Source organism: Anopheles moucheti, chromosome 3 (assembly GCF_943734755.1).
Source record: "Anopheles moucheti chromosome 3, idAnoMoucSN_F20_07, whole genome shotgun sequence".
Taxonomy (NCBI): Eukaryota; Metazoa; Arthropoda; class Insecta; order Diptera; family Culicidae; genus Anopheles; species Anopheles moucheti.
Window position 1 is genome coordinate 14,200,829 of NC_069141.1, and position 23,354 is coordinate 14,224,182.

General features: G+C 47.9%; 1 protein-coding gene across 2 annotated transcripts in view; it reads left to right on the forward strand.

The window, feature by feature from the left end:
- The window catches only part of LOC128305654 (epidermal growth factor receptor), a 92,089-nt gene that overhangs the window by 64,184 nt on the left and 4,551 nt on the right, over positions 1–23,354 (forward strand). For both annotated transcript variants that reach the window (XM_053043221.1, XM_053043220.1), the window contains exons 2-6: positions 21,199–21,916; positions 21,995–22,502; positions 22,578–22,749; positions 22,828–22,960; positions 23,033–23,340. In XM_053043221.1, coding sequence (XP_052899181.1) covers positions 21,199–21,916; positions 21,995–22,502; positions 22,578–22,749; positions 22,828–22,960; positions 23,033–23,340 — 1,839 coding nt within the window. The remainder of the gene's footprint in view (positions 1–21,198; positions 21,917–21,994; positions 22,503–22,577; positions 22,750–22,827; positions 22,961–23,032; positions 23,341–23,354) is intronic.

The following is a 23,354-nucleotide window of genomic DNA, read 5'->3' on the forward strand; positions in this document are numbered from 1 at the left end:
CACCATCACCAACATTCCTCGTCGATCGCTCCGTGCAGAAGAATGTGGAGGGAAATTGGGAAAAAAATGGCTCCGATGGATAGACCGGGCTAGATCCACGCACCAGCACTCTTTGGACCACCTTCTTCAGACAAAACAACATGATCAGCTGAAGAGATCTTACCGCGATCTTCCCACTTCTACCTGTTTGATGATGGGTTTTCTCAGGTACTTCTCGGCGATCATTGTGTTAGTTTCTTGAAGCACTACTTTATAGCTCTGCGTGTGTGTGTGTGTGTGCGAGTCAGCTTTGTCTGGCTTGATCGACGGCGCACGGTGTGGCATTTGACGTCGGACGTCCATGATCCCCCCCGGGGATGATCCAACGCGCGCAATCATGCCGATGATGAAGAGCAACAGCATCCACCTAGAACTTCTCCACCCTCCACACGGCTAGTGCGGGCATGATGGTGCAGAAATCGGATAAAAATGATCATCAGAAATGATTTTAATATTTTCAACATTATAGTTATGCCTTTTGAGAGCGTTTAGCCCCGGCGAACCGGGAATGGCGGATGCGAACGGAATGAAGCGATGAAGCGTCCGTCAAAGATTGACGGCAAGAATAGAACACCTCATCCTCGGTCGATTAATCGACCAGGAAGGAAGGGGAAGATGTTGTTCGCTGGAGGGCTCTCGAAACCGTGCACAGGGAACGTATGCACAGCAGGTCCATCCCGGGTCGATCGCGCTGCTGGCACCGTTTCGTTGCTCGTTTGCGGTGCGGTTTTACGATGTTCGAGTGTTTGTGGCACAGGGTGCGTTGGGAGACTTCTGCCGATGCGAAGGGTGTAAGACGACTTTCGACTTGATTAACTAGCTTAAGTGGAGGAAGCAAAACGACGGGCAGCATCGGAGACGGGAGAAAAATGATTTAATTTGAATTTTTGTGGTTGGCAAGATGAATGCCGTTTGAAGAGGGTTTGATAGGCTGGCCGTTTCTTCTTCTTCTTCTTCTCTCTCTCCCTCTGGGTTTAGCGATGCGGAATGGGAGTGTGGTCAATGCAAAGAGTTGCGCCAGAGTGCAATGACTCGGAATCTAGGAATCTTCACGGTTTTTTGAGTGAGAGTTTGAAGGGCACCATCATGCATGATGCCGGTGGTTATGAAGATGGTCCGTCATCTCGTGGGCTTTGTTTCGGACAAGGCAGGATTCCATATCAGCCCTGCAGCATCTGAAAGGCAATGTAACTAATGCTCCAGATGCAACAATAAATAACAAAACACAACAATCACAATTTGTTTCGTTTATGGCCTTAAAAAACTGGAGGCCAGGCTTTTTCAGGCTTTTCAGTAGAGCGCGAGTATCGAATAACCAGTTTGTTTTCATCACGCCCCGGCACCGATAGCTTTCGTTATCAGATCACCAACGTTTACGATCTTTCTTTTAATAATCAGAACCTTCGCTCGAACGTCGACTAATCAAAATATTTTCTTTCTCTCCACTTTCTCGTCCCTCCTGTAGGTAAGTCCAATCAACGAAACGATGCACCGGTGTAGCACTCTATCAAACGGAACTGTCCCAGTTCGGCTACAGTTGGACCCTGCGATACCTTAAGACGCTGGTCTGGCGAGGATGGCAAGATACACGAACAGAATGTATCCACTACCGCAGGCCGCTTCCCGGCGAGACCCTTCCAATTTGGATCTCCGTCTCGGGGCATTCCCGCGTCCCGCTTGCCGCGGTGTCCGAGGTCGTAAATTAGAGTAGTACTATAAATCTCCTACAGCCAGGTCAAATTTCTACTCCAAGAGAATGCATTGCATCTTGCATCACCACCACCTCCACCACCACCGGCGAGATATGTTCCAGCCGGATCACGATAAAAGTTCGTGCTGGCACGATCCCTCGAGCCTTCGCTTCGTGGAGATGGCAACACGGGCAGATAACAGCGTACAGATAGCCGTACCGAACAACCCGAAAAGTGGCCGTCCGTTCGAAAGGATGAAGGTGGACTCGAAATCCAACCCGAGCCCAGGCACTCCGATCGCCTGTGCGGCCCTTGCAAAGTTGGGAAAGCTTTTTTCCTGCCTCTCTCTTACACCTCGTTTCTCGGGTTGCTTCTTTAATGGTTGCAGTACAAAACATACCATTGGTGTTCTCGTCTCGTTTACCTTCGCGTGATCTTCACCGATCTCGTTGCCAAGGGGTTACGTTGAAGGTTGCATGCTGGGGAAAGAGAGTGGCACAAAGCGATCGAGCAAGGAAGGGTGTATTAAGATTTACGGCACATTTGCCGGGACTGACCGGGGCGATGTCACGATATTTAATCCGTTTCCCGCTTCTCGCGCGTGCAACCTCCCCAAAACAAACCAACGAAAAAAACGGAGTGCTCGGTTTTAGGTGACACTTGGGAGCCTTTCGCCCCGGACGCTTTTCATGCTAATTACCGGTTGATTCATTTTGTGTTTTAATTGACCCGCTTCTTGGGCAACTTCTCTCGCGCATATCCTGCACATTATCGTGCCGGTACACCTGAAGTCAAACATTTGCAAAAATTCGAAACCCTTTCGCCTCGGTCTTTGAACGCGTGCGCCCCCACCGCGGTAGTAGGTGAGAGCGAAATGGTAGTGCACCGTCTCGCTTTTGCGTGTACGCGAACGGGTGGATTGGAAAACTTTAATCAATTCAGCGTTTAATTGTGCGGATCCAGGCGCCAGGAACGGGTTTATGTGCCTGCCGAAGCAGTCCCGTTGCACACAACCGCAGGCAGGCAAACGAGAAAGGAGGGAGGAGGTACAATATTTCTCCCGCCCGGTTCGACAGCAGTAAGCAGCAATTACACGATCCAGCCATCGTGCCATCGTGGAACGAAGGTGGAGGTTGGTGGGGTTTTACATCCACGCCCGGCAGTTATCGAGCACTGATACACTTTTATTATCACTCTCGCCGTCTCGTCCGTAGACGGCGCCAGGATTTGCGCCCGGTTCGAAAAAGGGCTAGATGCGCCGACCTATTGCAAAACCAAGCACCAAGTGCGCTCATAGGCAACGTGACGCTCTTTTTTATTTGCTGTACGGCTGCAAGCAACGACTGTTCTCGCTCGAAAACCCCGTGAACCACAACGGTGACGCTCGTGGCTCGGGAAAGCAATGAAAAACACGAGCAACGAGCGGTGATCGTTGTTTACTTGTTCATTTGGAAAGCAATTTGGAGCGCACGCGAGAACTCTCCACAAGTGGTGAGCTAAGGGAGGTTGGGAGGTACTCCACTGGGGGCCATAAGAAAACAGTGATGGGGGGTATGAAAAAATAAAGTTTCAGCTTTGTTCAGCCACGGTTTTGCTTGCTGAATAGAACACCCTTTTCCTCAACCTTCTCCCGGTACCGATTCGTTCAATGATCGATAAATCACGATAGGCAAGCAATATGACGCGGCTTCGCGAAGTAGATGAAGCGAAGGGAAAACTGGGGGGGGTTGAAGGGAGGAAGATGAGACGGAAAATAGACACGACGGAAAGCTCACCACCATCACGAGAATGACCTTTGGGAGAGCGTGATGAGCTTTGTTTGGGGGAGATTTTTTTTTTCTTTTGGTTGGTTTCGTTTGGTGAAGGTTCGTCGCTTGCCGTTGCGCACAAGTCACCCGTTAGCGATAGCATTCGAATTTTCGAGAACCCCTGCGAGAAGCGCTGTTGCATGCGTTTTCTAATGTAAAAGTATCGATCTTTGATCGGTGTGGTTTTTTCTCAGTCTGCACACAAAATGGCGCTGGTCGAAATGGATGCTTTCGGTTCATACGGAACCGTCGGCAGTATGGAATTAAACGAACGTAAGCATTCCTTTACGTTCACTTCCAGACGGCGGGAGCTTTCAGGCTCTTGTCGGTGTCGTATTTCTGTGGAGAATCCCGCCTCTTCTACGGTTCCCTGAATTCTTCCCAATAACCGACCCAATCCGGCACTGGACACACGCATTCCCGTGGGGTGATTTCTGGGCAACATTGGACACTTACACATTCGCGGAACAGTTGGATGCCTGTTGCTTCGCGGTTCGCGACAACAACAAACAAACACACGCAACAACAGCAACAACAAAAAATGCCACCATCTCGGCCACTTATCTGAGCAATGTTTAAATGATGTTAATCGGTTTCGGATTCTGTTCCGTTGCCGTTCCCAATCTATTTCCATTTCGGTGTCCAGCACGTACGGCGGGATACTTCGATTGAATTCTCGCGGCTCAATAAAAATCCCGATCTGCTGCACGGGGCCCCGGCTTATGGTGTGGATGGAATCGGACGGAGAAGGTTTTAAATTTCTTTGCTACCCTTCATCTCTCTCTCTCTTCCTTCCTCCTACTGCACTATCTTCGCCATAATGTGGAGAACGGCGCGATTCGATCGTGAGTTTCGACCAGTTCAAGCGGGCAGGCGAACGTTAAACATAGTTTGTTGTGTTCCCGCTGTCCACACTGCTTCGCGAAGAAATTCGAGCTGCCTTTTTGTGTGCCCGTTTCCTTCGCGGTTCCGCACCACGTTTCCACCCACCATCACGGTCCCATCCGCACGCACCATCACGTACCGGGCTAAGCGGATTGGTATCTCTTTCCAATTAATATCATTTTTGTTTGAACGATTTCGACGACAGTTCCGATCGGCGCGTTTGCGCTCGTTCGGGTGTTTTCTGCCCCGGTACGGAGGTTTGATTTTTTTTGTTTTGGTTGTCTGCTGGCTTTACCTTCCCTTTGCACGGCAAAAGGTCGCAAGGAGCGAAGCACCGTTTGGTATCGGAGGGTTTCACGAACGCTACACAAACTTAGCGTGTATTTTCAACAACCAACAACCAAAAAAAAAAAAACATACACGCACACAAAAATCAATTGCCCCAAAAAAGGGAAGGAATCCGGAATCTACCGAAAAGTGCTCCGATTACAGGGCTGGACAGTGCAGGAAGCACACCGCATCGAAGCGAAAGGAAATTTGACCGTTTACCGTGCCGAAACCCGCGCGCCTGGACCGTGGACAGCGGATGTGCATCGTTCGTCCTGCGTGCCCGGTGTGACATTTCGGCTTTACGGTTTTTTGGTTGCAGCGAGAGAGAAAATTATTGGAATATTATCAATCGGTTGGTTGTGCCTTGGTTTGTGGTTGATTTTTTGTTTGCCATTTCCTTTCGTCCTGAAGGGTGTGGAAAGGATGGGTACCTTTTTTGGTTCGCTAATGAGTCCCTTTTCTTGCGGCGGTGTCCTTTGGAATTTACCATTTACGATCGATCTGTTGTTGCTGTTGTGCGGCACGAGGAATTTCGGGGGCTTTAACGTGCAGTTTTGCAAATGCTTATTAGCGACCGGAGTATGTCCTTTTTGCTGTCCTTCGCTCCTTCGGAGTGGTATCTGCTTGAGCATCGAAGAACTCGCCTCAGAAGTTTCAAATAATTCCTATAGAGCATGTCGGCATGGTTTTTAATTGTTTTTCAACACATGTATCCACTGGAATGATCTGGAAAAACGAGAATATGTAGATTGTCAAAAGATAAATTAACAGTTTATACCCATTTATTACTTTCCGGGCTATCTTAACTCGCTTACGATCACATAAAACTCGTAACGTAGGCGCATTTAACACTCCCAAACGCTCGCATATGGCCACCGAGTGAAATTTAAAATGCACAACGTACAGGTGTGCAAAATTTATCACTTGTTCCAAAAAAAACAAAGAACTCCCATCGGCCGCCAGCAACGAACCCGATTGGTAATTTATCCGCTTCGACGGTTTACCATTTCGAGCTCCGTTCTGCTCGATCGATGGTTTCAGGCTGATCGAAAGCCATCAGACTTCCCGCGCGTAATACTACGCTACTGTGATGCGCTCCGTTCTCGATCGCTCTCACTGCTCACCTCCCAAGATCATTTGGTAAAGCTACACATCACACAGGGGGGGGGAGGGAAAAAAACCAACATACAAACGATGAAATGAAAATGAAACGGTTATTATCGACCGCCTTGTACGGTTATCTGATTATCATAATATATAAACCATCGTTATAACCCACTATCACTGCCTATTCCGCTGCTATTTCCGTACGTTTCTTTTCACTATCAAGCTAATGTTTATGCGCGTTTGTGCTCGTATGTGTGTGTGTGTTGGTTTTGGGACGGCTCCCAGGCCATAGTGTACGGCGGGGTCCCCGGTGGGGTTGAGATCCAAGTATCGAAACCGCACCATGGGAAACTCCCACGCTGCCGTACCGCCATTGAAACTCCCCCTCCCATCGGCGCAGCCCCATTTTTGGGGAGGTGTTGTAGGGGTGTACTACCACGACGCCAACGGTTTCGTCGCACGTACGGGATGCAAATCTCTGTGGGGTATGGGATTTTTTGTTGTTGTTGTTGTTGTACACGAGCGTGAGTTGAGAAGTCGAAGAAGGGGGATAAACGGGTGTTATGGAAATTAGAAATCGTACTCCACGGTACGCTGCCATTGCTATTGCTTCCTACGAAGAAGTGTGGGCAAAGAAAAACAGAACCTTCCGAGGGAGGTGAACAAAAAACACTCACACATATAAAACTCACACTCACGCACCGAACTCACTGTTCGATTTCACGCTGTTAACCGGTTCGCGGTTTGTTATGGCTGTGCACGAATGATTGTTGGCCCGTTGAATCATCTTCACCTTCAAACGTGAAGTACTCGCATCCAACGAGTGCAGCAACGATCGCTGCTCACTCACACATCCATTGCGGGGAGCATTTGTAGGGGGTACCGAATTATGCTGCACGTCTTGACAGACGCACCAAACAGATGATGCTAAGCTAAATGTAACCTTAAGCAGCATGCTACCACCGGGGTGCAACTGGTCGATCGTCGATCAGCGTGATGATCGTGGGAGGAGCGCTTATAATTTCGCGCTTTTCACGCCCGCCTCGTTGCTTTGTTGCTTGCGCCTTTTGGCAGCTGCGCGATGCATTTCGAGCGACGCAAGAGCTAAATCGTGCTGTGTGCGACACCAAACGCCAAACAATAGCCCAAGTGAAAACCCATGTATAGAAGGCAAAAAGGTTTGTGGCGAGCTTGTTTGACACGAAACTACACACGAACGGTGGGGCGGGGAAAAAGATATGCTCAAAGCAAAGAAAGCTTTCCTGTGTTCTTTTAAGCGGCATGGTTTCCGTACATCCGTCCCAAAACACTATGCTTCCCGATCATCCCTTCCGCAGCGACCACGAAGGGCATCCCAGCGGGCGAGTGGGTAATCGACCAAACACACGACACAATGTCGCCCACTGGCGCAGTGAAGTCGCAGAAGTGTCACACAGACGCGCTAAAGGCTGGGACACGTGCAGCCGGGGTGGGCATTAACTCGAGTGGAGCTTAACGGTAGGTACTTCGTGGTATGTTTGTGTCTTCGTCTAATATTTTCCACTATTTAATTGCTCGAAGCTGTGCGCCAGCGAAACAACGGATAGCATTCGTGCGGGAAAGTGCCCTCTGTATTGGGACGGAGCACAAGTATGGATTTGTTCTTATTTAAAGATGATACTTAAGGCGTAACGTGAGTTTCAAGGCGATGAAGCTTTAGTGGCGATGTTCTGAAGTGGTCTCTTGAAGTGACTTTCTATCCCTCCACTCATATACGGGCAGGTCTAAACGTTTTACTGTGTTTGTACAACGCAGTCATCCATCTTATAATGAATATAATTTGTTCCAATGTTAAGTAGGTGGTTTCTTTCAATACAACTTATATCCTAAGTCTAATAATCCGTTTCGCGTCTATGTATTGTTCATTCAACTACTTGTTTATCAATGCATCAAATTTATCAAATGATTGTGTATATATTATACAACAATCTTCTTGTAATTAGTGATTATTGTGATCAAATGCCACTTGCAATCAACAACAGTACCGTGATTTTTTTAGGAATTCTACTCCGGAAACTTTTTCCTTGACATCAATAACATCATAAATTCTTCAAGAAAACTTCATTCTGGAATCATCCAATTTCTTCCATTTTCAATCTTGAAAGGGTTGTCGAACTACACAAGATCACTTATTTTTGGTTCTCTGATATTTCTGGAACTCTTTTTTTATGATCCTCGGTTCTTCAGGCTAAAGTTCTGATATGAGTAGCATCGGATCATTTCATATCAGAAACAAATTTTTCCAATGTTTCGATTTTAACATCGAGGAGTTCTAAGAAGGTATTCCACCTATGGGCTCAATATTACATATTTTACTCGTTGATTTTTTTATTAATACATTAGGCATTGCTCGTTTTTTCAAAACGAAAAACTCGTTAAAAAGACACTCGTTGGCTGCATTAGCCTTCTATTATCGTTTCGTTTCAACATACGATTGATCCACGGCAGGAGACGACAAATGCAAATGTGATAGCAGCAAAAACAATAATCTTGTCGCAAGGCAGCACATGTTTGTGCGCATTCCACGAATAACTGCATGTTTACGATGTTTGCGAAACGATCGCAGCAGCAATTCGCGATCAAAGAATGCACAATCGTCTCGATGGTGATAATGAATGTCTTACTGCCTCACTGCATTTGTGATAAAAAAGCAGATATCCGAAGGTCGTCGCGCACAAGTGCCGTACCGATCGAGGTACGTTCCGATGGTGACGCCTGGGAAGGAAATGACTCAGTACAGCGATATCGGGACCGCTAATTGTACCTGGTGAGACAGTGGAGGGAGACAACCACTTGACGCTACCGCTACGGTAGCAGCTACTCCATTAGGCAGTGATCTGAAGGGCCATTTGTGCAAATGGTACCCGATCGATAGATGGTTGGATGATGGTTGGGTTCAGTTCAGTACAGGAAGCCGTACAAACCGGAGCTACAACAGCACGATCATAATGATACATCATGAAGCTGTATCGACTTACCGTCGCTTTTGCGTTAGTGTGAGTGTGTCTCGCACCGAAAACACTCTTCGCGATCGTGTGCTTTTGCTTTTTCCAACATTCCAACAAGTGGGAAACAGATAGAGAACGGTATTAAAATAATAAGTTAATGCAAGGGGTAGACCTCCAGGGGTTGTGATAGGTATGTCGCCTGTTTTGCAAATCGAAGCAAATAATTAGCCCCTTTTCATGTCGCTGCCGACGTCGTCGACGTTCGCCCTCATCGTATGACACTTGCAATTTGTGTTTTTCTGCTGATCGCACGTTGACGCAATCGGTTGCGGATTGATGTGTGTGTATGTGTGGTTGGAGCGTATATTAAGCGATCGGCTTGAATGTCCCACGGTCGGAAAGTGATTCAATCGTGTAAATATGCACTCATAATTACATTTTCATTAGTTGCATGATTTCTAAATCACACAAAGATCCTCACCTCAGAGTTTTGTTCAACATTACCTGCTTGTAGAAGTATTCTTATTTACGCCACCCAAAAAAATATCTCGAAGATGATCGCACCTGGTGTAAATCAGGCAGCTGCCCGGAACGGATGCTTGATCAATTACCAGATTCGAACGATGCTTCACCCTTTAATAGCAATCCAGCACGTCATGTTCAGCCGTTGAACAGCACCGGCGCAATATACGCACGTGTTGACCTGATTGTCTCCAAGCCCTGCAATCAGTGTACGCATAAAGCTGGCGCTAGCTTCCGCACACGCGTCAATCTTTCCGGTCAATAAAAAGGTGCACATGCACTTATGCTGCAGGTTTTTGTTTTTTTCCTTCTCCCTTTGATGCTTTCTTTTTTTATGCCGGCCTGCACTCATTAATTCCCACCGGATGTGCCCGTGGACAGAGGAACTACCGTGGTGCAGGGGTGCTCCTGCTGTAAAGGGTGGCAGTTCCACAATTTTAGCTGCTTACTGTTATCATTGCCCGGTTTGGTTTTTACAAATACCGTACCGCAAGGATGTGTTCCGTTTTCCGCTTCCGCCATTGCCGTTGTTCTTTATTACAGGGTACAGGGTTGGAGGATTGTTTTTTCCCTTTTTATTTTCTTATGCGTTAGCTTTCTTTCAAGCTACCGGTGTTGGACCGGTTTTTGGACGGTTCCTGCCGATGACAATTGCGTTTTATCATCGACCATTGGCTGAATTCCGTTCCGTTTTCTGTATCGTCTCCACTTGGGCGTCACCGTTTTTCCCGTCGCAAGGGTCCAGGGTCCGGAAGACCCCGATAGCAGAAAGGTTAAAAGAAAGTGGCGCATGTTGTTTATGGCTGGCGAGACGAATTTTGATGAGCTTCTGTTTTGTGTGGCTTGTGCCTGTCACCGATCGAAACCTTGCAGTCCCATTTCCGGTGGCCGTTTGTCAGGATGAGTATTTCAAGCTCTCCTGAAGGTTATCGCGCCCGATGACTGCGGGTAAATGCACGGCACGGGCGGTTCCTTGACCGGTGCTCGTTTTGGAGCTGGAGAGGCTATAAAAATGGCCAGATAATGTCGTGGTAATGTTGTGGTGGGTGAGCTAACCTTGAGTAATGCGTTCGTACCGTTCGGCAGAGTTGGTGCGCAATGCGTAATGCACGTAATCCCAAAACTGTTTTATTTCTTGTAAAACCCACAGTGCACTCAGAATAAATGACAAATGGTACTTTACCATCAGGTTAAGGTTTTGTTTTTGAGACTGCATTAACGTGGAACACATGTTGCTTTACTGCGTCTTCCAGGAAAACAATTTGTGTGTCCCAAACCATCGTAAAACTCACTCACTCTAGACAATTGCAACACGCATTCCACGGAAGTGCCGCCATGTTTTTTTTTTCGAAACGATTTTCTAAAATCAAAACAACCAGCCCCTCCGGGGAAAAAAATCGCTCCAGTAATCGAAAATCAACCACTTCTAGCTGACGAGCTGGACCGGATCGATTGCTGGGCTAGCTCAGCCAACCACCGGGTGAACGTAGCCCTAAAATATGTTTAATTTAATTACACGTTTTCAGATCACTTCACCCCGGACCAACCGATAATGATAGGGTTCGGTTGCGGTTACCCCGCGGGACGTGTTTGCCTCCCGTCCACCACCGGCAAGGAGCACCACACACGCCTAACGGGGGCACTTTTCGCTTTCGATCCTAGTTCTAAGATTATTTTGCCGGTCTTCTATCACACGGCTGCTACATGCCGCGGCGATCGGCTGCTGCGGCTGTGTGTTTCGGGATTTTGGGTTAGGAAAGCCGTAACGTTTCCAGCTCACCTTGAATTCCTTTTAGCATCCCTCTTCCTTTTGCGGGCGAGTGATGCGTTCGGTATATAATTTGACCTTCTTTAGAGCTGTCCATTGATTGATTTCGGTTCGAACCACGGTGCGAAAGGTTTGAAAGTATCACCAAAACGGCAACGGCAAGACACATGATTTCGTTCAGCAAAGTGCTTAGGTAATACGAGAAATCACGTTGGCGTTCGAACTCAAGAGTAAGTGTGTTCAATTTACCCTATGCTAATTGCGATCGCCAACTGACCTGTTTCGTTCAATTTGGAGTGAAATTATTATTTTTATCCCGTTTCGAACGCTCTCCGAAATTTGTGTTGCAACGCAATTTGAATTAGAATTATTTGGCTTTATGGTACGCTTTGTGTTTCTTTTTTCGGTTTTCTTTGAGGTAATTTTCGACCAGGTTTTCGAGTTGCTAATTTATATTCTACACCCGTAACGATTGATTAAAGATCGTACTTATCGAACGATTTGTTTCTTTAAATAAAGTACACCGCGAATCTCTCTCTCTCTCTCGCCGACGTTACGTACCTTCTCAAGCACACGATCATTTATCTTCCCCGACAAGCTCCCGTGTCTTAACAGCCGCCATGTGTCCAGCGATCGGATTGTACGATCGATACGCTTTGACGGGCTGTCCAAAAAGCCACCCGAACGCCATTATGGCCGAACGGGGAAGCTGCAAAACAGTAAGCGGCAAAAAAAAAACCATTAAAGTATTCACCGCCGATACCGAGGTGGAAAGTATAAAAGTTTTACATTGTGTGTCGGTCCGTTCCACGTCCATTATGCAACGTGCGCGACTCGAGACACTCTGACAGTGGGACCAACACCGTGGACTTGCGAATGTCAATAATCGCATGCCGATATCGGGTCATAAACACACAACGACGTGGTTGCCCCGGGGGGCGGGAGGAGAGAGGCGGAGCGGAGGGAGAGGTAAAAGAAGGCAAACCATCATTAACGTTTTTTTTTGTGTTGTTGTTGAGCGACACGATAGAAGCCACCCTGGCCGAAAAATGAAATGAAACTTTCCATCTTCCCCTCGAAAAAAAGGTTCCCCGCCTGATGGCGCGTTGAAGTCTTTTGAGTCGTTTCGTGCTGGCAGGCAATGCGCTTTTGCTAAAATTCACGCCTAGCGGTGAAACCGCACATTTACACATTTCGCTTGAGGTAGGGTTGTGTTGGATGTGTTTTCATTCTGCGGCTTCTTATTCTCGTTCCAGTCCTGGCTGTTTGTTCCATTAAACCCTTCCAGCGTACGAGATGTTGGTCGTAAATCAAAGTGACGCAAACAATATTTCTCCCCACATCGGTGGCGCGCAGCGTTGGTACCCTCTTTTCGGGCTTCAGGCGCCAGCTCGTAACGAGCTTCAAAAATAAGCTTTCAACCAGGTAACAGAACATACTGGTGTCTGGTTTTTAAAGTTTGAAGCTTTTTTGGACAAATTTCATGCACCGCCGTCCGGATCGGTTCGGTTTGACAGCTGAGATGAAGCGAAGCGTTAGCCGATGGTGACGATGACGAACCACACAGCGTTGGTGGGGCGATCTCCATCCAGCCGGATACGAATCTTGAGAACACTGCAAAAACCTCGAAAAGCAAAAAAAAACACGCTCACACACACCGAAAACAGCGAACTCGAACGCATTAGCGTCTAGCGTCGTCCGCCGTGTGTTTAGTTTGTTTGACCATGTTTGGCACTTTTGGCATCCAGCTCGTTTTGCCCATTCCTAGCATGTTCTTTTAACGGTTCTTTTGGTGGTGTTTCGTACAGCGCACGGATTCATTCGCGAAGTGCCTGGAGACGCGACGACTTCGCGGAGGGGAACTGATGCTGAATGTTGAATAATTGAATTTCTTCACTTTGCATGTTATTTTTGTGCTTTGTATGTGAGGTTTTTTTTTTATTTTGTTCGTTATTGTTGGCATACTTTGTCATTCGCTTTGTTCACTTCACTTCCCGCAGGAAGAGAACAGGTGCAGATGCAGGGACACCTCCCCGGAAAGGAATGTTGAGCCTACGCGCTGGGCGATAATTTGTCTCAATCGTCACATAATCGAGGAAGGCCGAACGGGGGCCAGAACGGCGCATGATTAATGGAATGCATTGAAGTATCTTAAACAGTACAACGAGCCAACAGTTTTGACGCCATTTTCGTCACTTTAATAATAAAAAAGGCGTTTTGTAGTCAGACCATGCAAAATGATCTCCATTTATTTTTAAGGATAACGCTGTTTTTTGGTTTGTTTCGGGTGGAGACGTGGCGATAGACACACTCACGCTTATCAAAAGACGACCAGTAGAGGTACGCAACGAGCTCCTTCGCAATCAACGACGATTAGGCCACGAAACGAGAACAGAGAACGCATAAAAGAAGAATTAATTACTGTTAATACCACTTTGGACTAATGGTCCATGGCGTATAATCTTTATCGAAAAGAACGTATCGGATCGAAAGTTTTGCGGTGTTCCGTTCTCGATACTTTGCTTTTTCGAAAACCCCTCGAAAGGCTGTTGATTGTTTTCGAACAGGTTCTCCAATATAATCCCCCAATATACGCAAGTAGTTAAACTTCATCAGCACCAAACGATGCCTAAAAGCACACGTGTAACCCTGCGATGGGACGAAATTCTGTAAGCAAGAGAGCAGCAAAAAAAAGAAACAACCCCCAACAACGTCATCACGCAAACCGATGGAACCATAAAATAAGCACTTTTAATTAGCAAAGACTTCTCCCGGTTTTGGGGAACTTTCCAGTGCGAAGAAGATTTCGGACCGCAGATTTCAACATTGTTACGACACACAAAAAGTCGCGGCTATCGACACGCTCTTTCGTGACGGAATCATAAAGATATTCGGAAAACGCACACTAGTGCGTGATATTCTTTGGCTACAACCACTGTTAAACCGTGCGCCCGAGATGAACGCGCACACGTAACGATGGTAAATTTATCGCTGCTTCGGTTTGGCTCCCGGGTCGCGATCGGTTGACGATCTGGTGAATATTGATTTTCGAACGGCGAGGGGGAGGTTCGATGTTTTTTTTTTGCCCTGGGAAATGCGCGCTATCGAAATCACACCGAAACGGAACGGAAACTCGCTTGGGCAATGTTACCACCTTCGAGAGAAAAAAGTTCAACCTGGCCGAACTCGGATCAATCCCCTTCTCCAGCATGCGATCGATCGATGTCTCCACGAGCAGCATGCGTGAATAATTAGTTAGTCAGCAACGAATACACACATACAAACACACATACACACCAAAGCGCTTGTATGTATGCGTCATCGCACACGGGAACTACACTACCAAGAAGCAATAAAAAGGCTAAAATCACGATCCGGTCCCCTGCTTGTGGAGGTCATTAATTTGTAAAGCAGGCTGGCGTGCGTTTGTGTATGTGGCGATGTGTGGCTGTGAGAGAATATGAGTTTAAATTTTTATTTCACTTTTATCATTCCGTCGTGTCTCGCGAGGAATACCAAAAAAAAATAAAAAAAGAACCACATCTCCACAGCATCATCATCTCGCCATCAAATTCCTAGCACCGAAAACCAACGTGGAGAAAAGGGGGGGAATAAAGATGCCAGCCCGAAATCAAGGTTCATCGGACAAAACGTTCCAATGCCTCCATATGCCATCCATCATTCGAAGCGTTCTGTCCGCCGTGATGTGTATTCCCTTTTTTTTGCGTTTTCGAAGCATCCACCGCATCGGCCAGCCCGAAGCAGGGAAACATTAACGATCATTCCTGTGCCTCTCAAGTTCTCTCCCCCCCGGTACATTCCAAGTGACCGCAAACCTCGCCCGATAGAAGTAAAAAAAAAACGTTTAGCGATGGTTTAACTGCCACACCAGCTACCTACTGGCCGATGGAGATGCTGTTGCTATTACTGATATTGGGCCCCCTATGCATGCGTGCGATTAGGTATTGTCCGTCCGTTGCCAGCCGCGCCGAAAAAGACGAACGGTCCAGAACACCAACCAAAAAAAAAAGGCAAGAGAATAAAATAAAGGGCGCAAGAACTAAATCGTACGTTACTAGCGCACGTACGCTGATGCTGCTGCTGCTCTTTCCTTCACTCCCTTTCGTGAAGGTTGAACGATCTAACTGTGTTTATTTTTTTTCCAACCCCCGTTTGTGCTTTGTGTTGCTGTTCATTTCGTCTTCATTAACCACAGCTTGTTAAGCCACGAACAAGCCATAAAAATAACACAGTTGAACTCCTTTTCTCCGCTGCGCTTCGTTCGCTGGAAATACCTCGCTAGAAAGTGTGAATCGGAACAAATAGAACCGCTGGCAAGGGTTTACCCTCAGCACCATGAGAAAGAGCCTTGATGACTGCAGGAACATACACAGTTAAAAGTCTCAATTTCGCTGCCACCACACCCGGTATGGTGGGTGATATCCTTCAAGACATCTCCATAGAACCTTCGCCGGACCGTTTAAACCGCGTACCGTCCGCAAAAGGCAGCTCATCAGGCAGGCGGTGGCATTTTGTGGAACAAAGGTGGTGGGCATTTACAATTAAAAACGCCACTCATACCTAGCGAAGAGGGGGAGCGGGGAGGGTGGATAGGGGTGGGACACTCCCGAGGGTGGGTGCCGCCCAGTGGGGGAGGCAAGGTGCGGCTTCGATCGTCAAACATTAACAACTGCTGCGGTGCGGGTTTCACTTCTCGCGTGCCTTTGTGCGTTGCCGTTGATGATGGCGATGAGCTAGCCCTAGCCGACACCTACCCAGGAAGAAGGTTTCCGAAATTGTTGACCACTATCAACCTCCCCCAGCCAGCAAAAAAAAAAAACACCGTTGCCGGAATGCATTCGCTTGCACAATGCGTAAACATTTTCTTCAGCGGGTTCGTCGCTTGGCCGACCGTTTAGCGTTGTGCTCTTTTGCTCTCCGCACGTTAACGAAACGTGGTCGCGTGGCACCATGCACACCTTTTGGGGGTGTGCATGAGTGGGTGTACTGTTGTGGTTTCGGGTTGGGTTATTTTTTTTGCTTTTCCTCTTCTTCAAATGTTCCTCATGCTGTATGCGGGGGCTGCCCAAAAAGCATCGAAATCCCACCAAACCCACATTTACAACTTGTGCGCCAGTCCCGTGTGGAATGCGTGGGACAAAATCTCGCGTGCGTAGCGTACAGTTTTTCGGACGCTTTTACCACATTTTACTACCAGCGTCGTATTTTATATTCGTCGATCGGATCTCGGGTGGGGGTGGGTGTGCTTTGTAAGCTGTTGAATGTGTTTGCAAGCGAGGATTTAAAAAGCAGCCCTCAGATCTAATGGATCGCCGATTGTGATCAGTTACGGATGAACAACGCTAAATTGCTTTTATTTGACGTTTCGCTCGTTTCGCCTGATTCACTTGTTCGCGGCTGGTCGGGATCCGGAATGATGGCCGGATTCTTGTGCGATCGGTTCGCGAACATCTTGCCACTTGGGACAGCCTATTGCTGCCGACTGCCCCAGGAGGGAACATGCCTGGGTGGACAATCGGCTTTGGGAAGGAAAAGTAAAAAAACGGGAGCAAGAAATGCAATGCCGTTCGATTCCTCGGAGAGAGAAACCGGGTACGAGATCACCGTGAAGGACAGTGGGACTGGGGGGAAAAAAATGTGTGTGTCCCATTCCTGCCAGGAGAGGAGGAACAGGTTGTGAGCCGGTGAGCGTTAGTTGACGTGTGATTAATATTAATTTATGTAATCACTCAAGAGATTCGAAATAAGTCGAAACGAGCAAAAGATACCTACACACGTGTTTGTCCCCTCCCCTTCCCCCTTCGCTTTTTCCCCCAAACATCCCCCCTCGCCGAAGGGGTTGCAAATGGAATGACGCGAAGGGATTGCCGCTGGCATGCACGGGACAACCATTATCATAATGCATCGCTGATCGCGCGGTGTACCGCGCGGGGACCGAATGTTGACGGCTTGGCGGGCTCGAAGCAGAAATCCAATTTATCAGAAATTTATAAAAATTAACCCAACCGACGGTTGTGTATCGGTTGGACAAGAAAAAGAAACCTACCAACAGGGACACGAAGGGCGAAGGGTTTCCCGCTACTGTGCGCATTGAAATCGGGCACGCGCCATCAACGTGGAAGCGATTTTGTCATGCAACCTGCTGCTGCTACTGCTGCTGTTGCTACCGGTCGACCGGTAATTGCGCCCCGGGTACATGTGCGTACATGTGGAATTGTGGCCCCGTTTGCGTTGCGTTGTCCCTTTTTCCGCAGTACAGGGCACCGCGGCATAAATAGCGGAGGGCCCTTAACGTTCGCTTTTTTTTTTTTCTTCTCCCTCCCACCGATAATCAATGAACGACTTCGCCGTATCGTTAATTGTTGATCGTCCGAGAGTTGACAAGCCGATTGAGGTATGTGTGATGAGTACGTTGGCTTTGATTTTGCCTCCATTTTCCAATCCCCGTTCGCATGTTACATTCCTGTGCTAGTATAAATCACAGCGTGCTTTTACCTACTTCCACTTGGCTCGGCTCGGTTGATTGACAACAATCGTTGAAACTCATTTGATGTGTATTTTCTCAACAGAAAGAGCTGTTTAAAAAAAAACGGAATACGTACATAAAATATCAATCGAAACCCCTATTCACAGTCAATCCTACACGAGCCGCGACACACAAATGTCTTTCCCCGTGCTCGCGATGATGGTCGCTTCAATCAGTTAAAAAATAAGGAGGTTGCTTTACAACAATATCAACAATGTAACCGTTTTACGGTTACAATCGATCGATCGTGGACCACCCCGAAACGATCGTTCTTGGGCAGTGAGCGAGAAGCGATGGCGCAGCGAAACGAAAACCCAACATTCCCGAAGACGCTCGAAAATGTATTCAAATTCAACATCAGCACGGAACCAGGCGCGCGATCGCGGTCGTGATCGCGCGGCACGAGCTGGCCCACGGTACGGTGGTTCTTGTCACGGCTTTCAGGCGTTTCAGCCAAGATGCTGTTGTTGCATTGTTCCCGGTGCGCTCTCGCGCCTTTTGCAATCGAGACGTGTGAGTCACGAGAGCGGTGTGGTAGATTTTCGGACGGCTTATGCACACTTGTTGCCGGAGAAAGTACGGCGGTGATCATGCGAATTTTCTCACCCTTCCATTACCGATGGGTTCATGAGATACTTTTCCTCGCGTAAATATCGTGAGACTTTGGGCAAACGGGGAGAAAATCCGACAATTTCCAACCAGATCCACCCCGTTTTGCACTCATCATGTGCTCGTGGTTTTGCCCGGCGCGGATAACATGGGTGGTCGACCGTAATACCCAACACTTTCCGTGTTATTCCATCCCGCTAGCATCATTAACGCTCGCGCTGCTCATAATTTTTACCAAACAAAACGATTTTGGGGGAACCGGGAAGATTCGGTTTCAAACGCCATTACATTACCATAACACTTCGTTCCATTCGACTATTACAATAATTCTCCACATACATCGGAAACGAGAGGTGGACAATACGATCACATGATTGTTTATGACCGACGGCAACCTGCCAACGCGCGGGTTAGTTGTAGATGTTTTTTCTTTAACAGCCTCCTAAACGGCTGCACAGTTGCATTAAATCAATTTTATCGCCACCACCAAAATGCATGTTTCTTTCCGCTGATTATGGACCGTTCCGCGCAGAAAGCTTACCTTTTTTCACCGACCAGACCGGACGGGTTGAAGCACTTTAAATTAACCAACAATAAATTTACTACTAATCCGATTAGCGGGTAATCGGGGACCCATTGTCCCCCTGCTCGGTGTTTGTCCGTGCCGAATCCTTTGCCGTGGTTCGTTACTGTATCGATTTCGAAGCGGAGAAGCAAACAACAGATCAACTCGCTCTGGGGGGACCCCCGTCCCGGGGTACGGGAGGGTTGGAATGGAATCGAGATGAATGGTCCTAAACAAAGATAGATTGGTATTGAAAAGCTTTTAAAAACGCCCAAAAATGGCCATACACATCAAAACGACAATGAGGAACGACTTCGTCGTTCCTTCCGCGTGTCCGGCAACAAGATGAAGTGAGAGAAAAAAAAAGCGAGAGTGTGTGGATTAATTTTAATTTCAAAACGAAAACGAAAAAAAGCAACGTAAATTTACGCTGCCGAACATCTTTTGGCCATCGCCCACCCTGAAAAAAAAATAGGCACAGGCAAACCCGGTGGAAGGTTTCCCGTGCGGTGGGCGTTGAAGTCTCCGGTAGAGTATTTTTATTTTTTGCCTGAAGAAAAGTTTGCAGTTGGTGGTGGTTAACATTTTATTACTTAAGCTTTCTGAATGGCTATCGTGTGTGTGTGTGTGTTCAAAACTCGGTCATATGGGAGCTTTCCCATATGCTAGGGAAATGCTATCCTGGACCTATGGGGTATTAAGCCGCTCATGTCTATAAATATGCTATTGCGCCCGTCGACAGTCGTTGTGTTGCGGGTCCGTCGTTGAGTTCACCGCTGAGACGCTGTGCTCGACTTTTAACAGTTGGTCAAACAATTTCAACATGCGCCATGGAACGGGTAGATTGTCTTCGCTCACGGTACACAAACCGAGGAGTGGTTCCAATGCAATCAAACAGCAACAGCGAGAGAGAGAGAGAGAGAGAGAGAGCTGTGGAGAATGTTTCAAGCGGACCATTCCCAACACTCCCAGCACCGAAAAGGGTTCAAACTAAATCAGCTCGTACGCGTGGACAACGTCGACTTCAGCTTTGGCATCGGGCTATAAACTGGTGATGAATGTACGTTCCATACCTACCATCACATCATACCGAGATATACAAGATGCCACGAAGCGAAAAGCGTGAAGCGAATGGGAAGAAAAGAATTCTATCCCCGATACGCCATGCCGAGGGAGTGCGGGCTTTTGTGGCAGGAAGGATGGGGTAGGTTAGTGTGAGCCACGTACAGGGCAAACATTTATGGAAGGGTGGAACCTTCCTATTTTATCGCTTTTGTCGTCGCAGAACAACACGGGCGGTGTGTAACTCATGTCGCCGAAGATTGGACCCCGGGAACGTGCAAACAGTGTCACGGAGGTCTTCCTCCCTGGTTGGCCCGACACTTGGGCAGGGTTAACGCGCTGTGTGTCTGCTCGTGGAATCGTGGTCTATTTCTCCTTTCCTTCATATGCGCGACAACGTTTGGTCGCCGTGGCCGGTTAGACATGGTACGGCCGGACCGGAGCTGCAAATATTTTAAAGAAGAAAACTATACCAAACGCGCAAGAGTGCAAAGGCCTCCGCGCCATAAAAAACAGAACGGGCAGGAATCCTGCTCGAACGCCACGTACGTGAGCAAGCGTCCGAGAACGTTTCGGGGCAGCAAAGAAGCGAAATAAAAAAAAAAGGTCAATAAAACGGCGTGTCTAAGTCTGCGCCACCGGTTGCGGTTCATTATTTATTCATATAACGAACGTGTGCGGCGTACGGAAAGTGGCCCCAACTGTCCAGCCGCGAAAAAGGTCGTCCTCTGGACCTTCACGCGGGCGACGGGGCTAGTGTCAACGGTGTCATCTAGCGATGTGTTGCCACCGTGGCTTATGACACTGCGCCAGCTGGTCAGGAAGTTGCAACACGAAACGGCGATTCGATCGTGGCGCGTCATCCACCAGAGTGATAAATAAAACATCGGCGAACATTAAATTGTGCGCCACAACAAAAAAAAAAGACACTGGGTTTAATATGCCACCGACCGGGCTCGAGATGGATCTGTCAGTTAGCGAATTGTGCGGAATAGTTGCAGCTGTTTCTTCAGCTGCCACAGCTTTGCCCGCTGCTGCGAGATTAGATAGTCCCATTGGAGCCGTTTCTAATTGAAGTTTCTCTCGTCCGACCATCGATACATCTGTCAGTGATAAGAATCAATAATGTTTGCGATGGATGGCTCGGACACACACGGGCGAACAGTGTGGCACGTGCTGCCCTCAACTGTGTCATAAATATTGATTAGAAGTTGGTCCGCATTCGGTTTACTAACAATCTTGTTTTTTTTCTCCACTTATTGTTTTCCCCTCCACCAGTATGCATCGGTACCAATGGGCGGATGTCAGTGCCGGCGAATCGCGAATATCACTTCAAAAATTTGCGCGATCGCTACACCAACTGTACGTACGTGGATGGCAATCTGGAGATCACCTGGATACAGAACATCACCGACCTCAACTTCCTCCAGCACATCCGCGAGGTGACGGGTTACGTGCTGCTCAGTCATATCGATCTGCCGCAGGTGATCCTGCCGCGGCTCCAGATCATCCGCGGCCGCACGACGTTCAAGCTGAACAAGTGGGAAGAAGCGTACGGACTGTTCGTATCGTTTTCGCACATGAACACGCTGGAGTTGCCCGCGCTGCGCGACATCCTCGGTGGATCGGTTGGGTTCTTCAACAACTACAACCTGTGCCACATGCGCTCGATCAACTGGGATGAAATTCTGTCCGCACCGGATGCCAACATGCATTACACGTTCAACTTCTCGTCACCCGAGCGCGAATGTGCACCCTGCCATCAGTCGTGTGAGGCGGGCTGCTGGGGCGAGGGAGTTCACAACTGTCAACGGTTTAGCAAGCTCAACTGTTCGCCCCAGTGCTCCCAGGGTAGATGCTTCGGTCCGAAGCCTCGCGAATGTTGCCATCTGTTCTGTGCCGGCGGATGTACCGGTCCGACCCAGCAAGACTGTCTAGCGTGTAAGAACTTCTACGACGACGGTGTCTGCAAGCAGGAGTGTCCACCGATGCAGATGTAAGTATTGCGATCTTCATAACTTCATTAATTGATAGACAATAACACGGTCTCGCCGATCTTTCCATGTCCCTACAGATATAATCCAACGAATTACCTCTGGGAACCGAATCCCGATGGCAAATACGCTTACGGTGCGACCTGTGTGAGAAAGTGTCCGGAGCATCTGCTTAAAGACAACGGAGCCTGTGTGAGAAAGTGTCCGAAGGGTAAAATGCCCCACAACAGCGAGTGTGTACCGTGTAAGGGCGTATGTCCGAAGACCTGTCTGGGCGAGGGTACGGTGCATTCGGACAACATTGGCAACTACAAAGACTGTACCATCATCGAAGGATCGCTGGAGATTCTCGACCAATCGTTCAATGGTTTCCAGCACGTGTACGCAAACTTCTCGTTCGGGCCACGCTACATCAAGATGGACCCGGAGCGATTGGAGGTTTTCTCGACTGTGAAGGAGATTACGGGTTTTATCAACGTGCAGGCACATCACGAGAACTTTACCACATTGAACTATTTCCGCAACCTGGAGGTGGTCGGTGGACGTCAGCTGAAGGAGAATCTGTTCGCCTCGGTGTACATTGTGAAGGTAAGTTGGTGTGCAGGATGAGAAAAAGCAGGATGCAAGTATGCTTAATCCGTTCTTATTAATTTTCTACTGTAGACATCACTGAAATCGCTGGAAATGAAGTCACTCAAGCGCGTCAATGCGGGCGCGATTGTGATACTGGAAAATAGTGATCTGTGTTTCGCGGAGGAAATTGATTGGAGCGAAATCAAGAAGAGTTCCGAGCATGAGGTGATGGTTCAGAAGAATCGTAATGCTACTGAGTGTCGTAAGTATTGAGGAAACTCTCACGTCGAGACTTTGAGTGAGAGGCAGAGATGTAACGATTCTACGCTTACACTTACAGATGCGGATGGAATGCAATGTTCGGAGCAGTGCTTCAGGACTGGATGTTGGGGCAAAGGACCGGAACAGTGTTTGGAGTGCAAGAATGTCAAGTACAAAGAAAGATGTCTGGATAGCTGCAAGAGTTTGTCTAGGTAGGTTGAAGAAATAGCACTGTTGTGCTCTAATACAACGAATGTTCTTAACGAAACTATTGTACCCTACAGGTTGTACCAAGTGGACTCAAAAACTTGCGGTGATTGTCATGCAGAATGTAAAGACTTCTGCCATGGTCCAAATGCGGATAACTGCGGTTCCTGTGTGAATGTGAAGGACGGTCGGTTCTGCGTGTCGGAATGTCCAATCATGAAGCATGCAATGAACGGCACGTGTATCAACTGTCACAAAACGTGCGTTGGCTGCCGAGGTCCTCGAGACACGATCGCTCCTGACGGTTGCATCTCGTGCGAAAAGGCAATTATTGGTAGCGATGCGACAATCGAACGGTGCTTGATGAAGGATGAATCTTGTCCAGGTAAATAGGCTCCC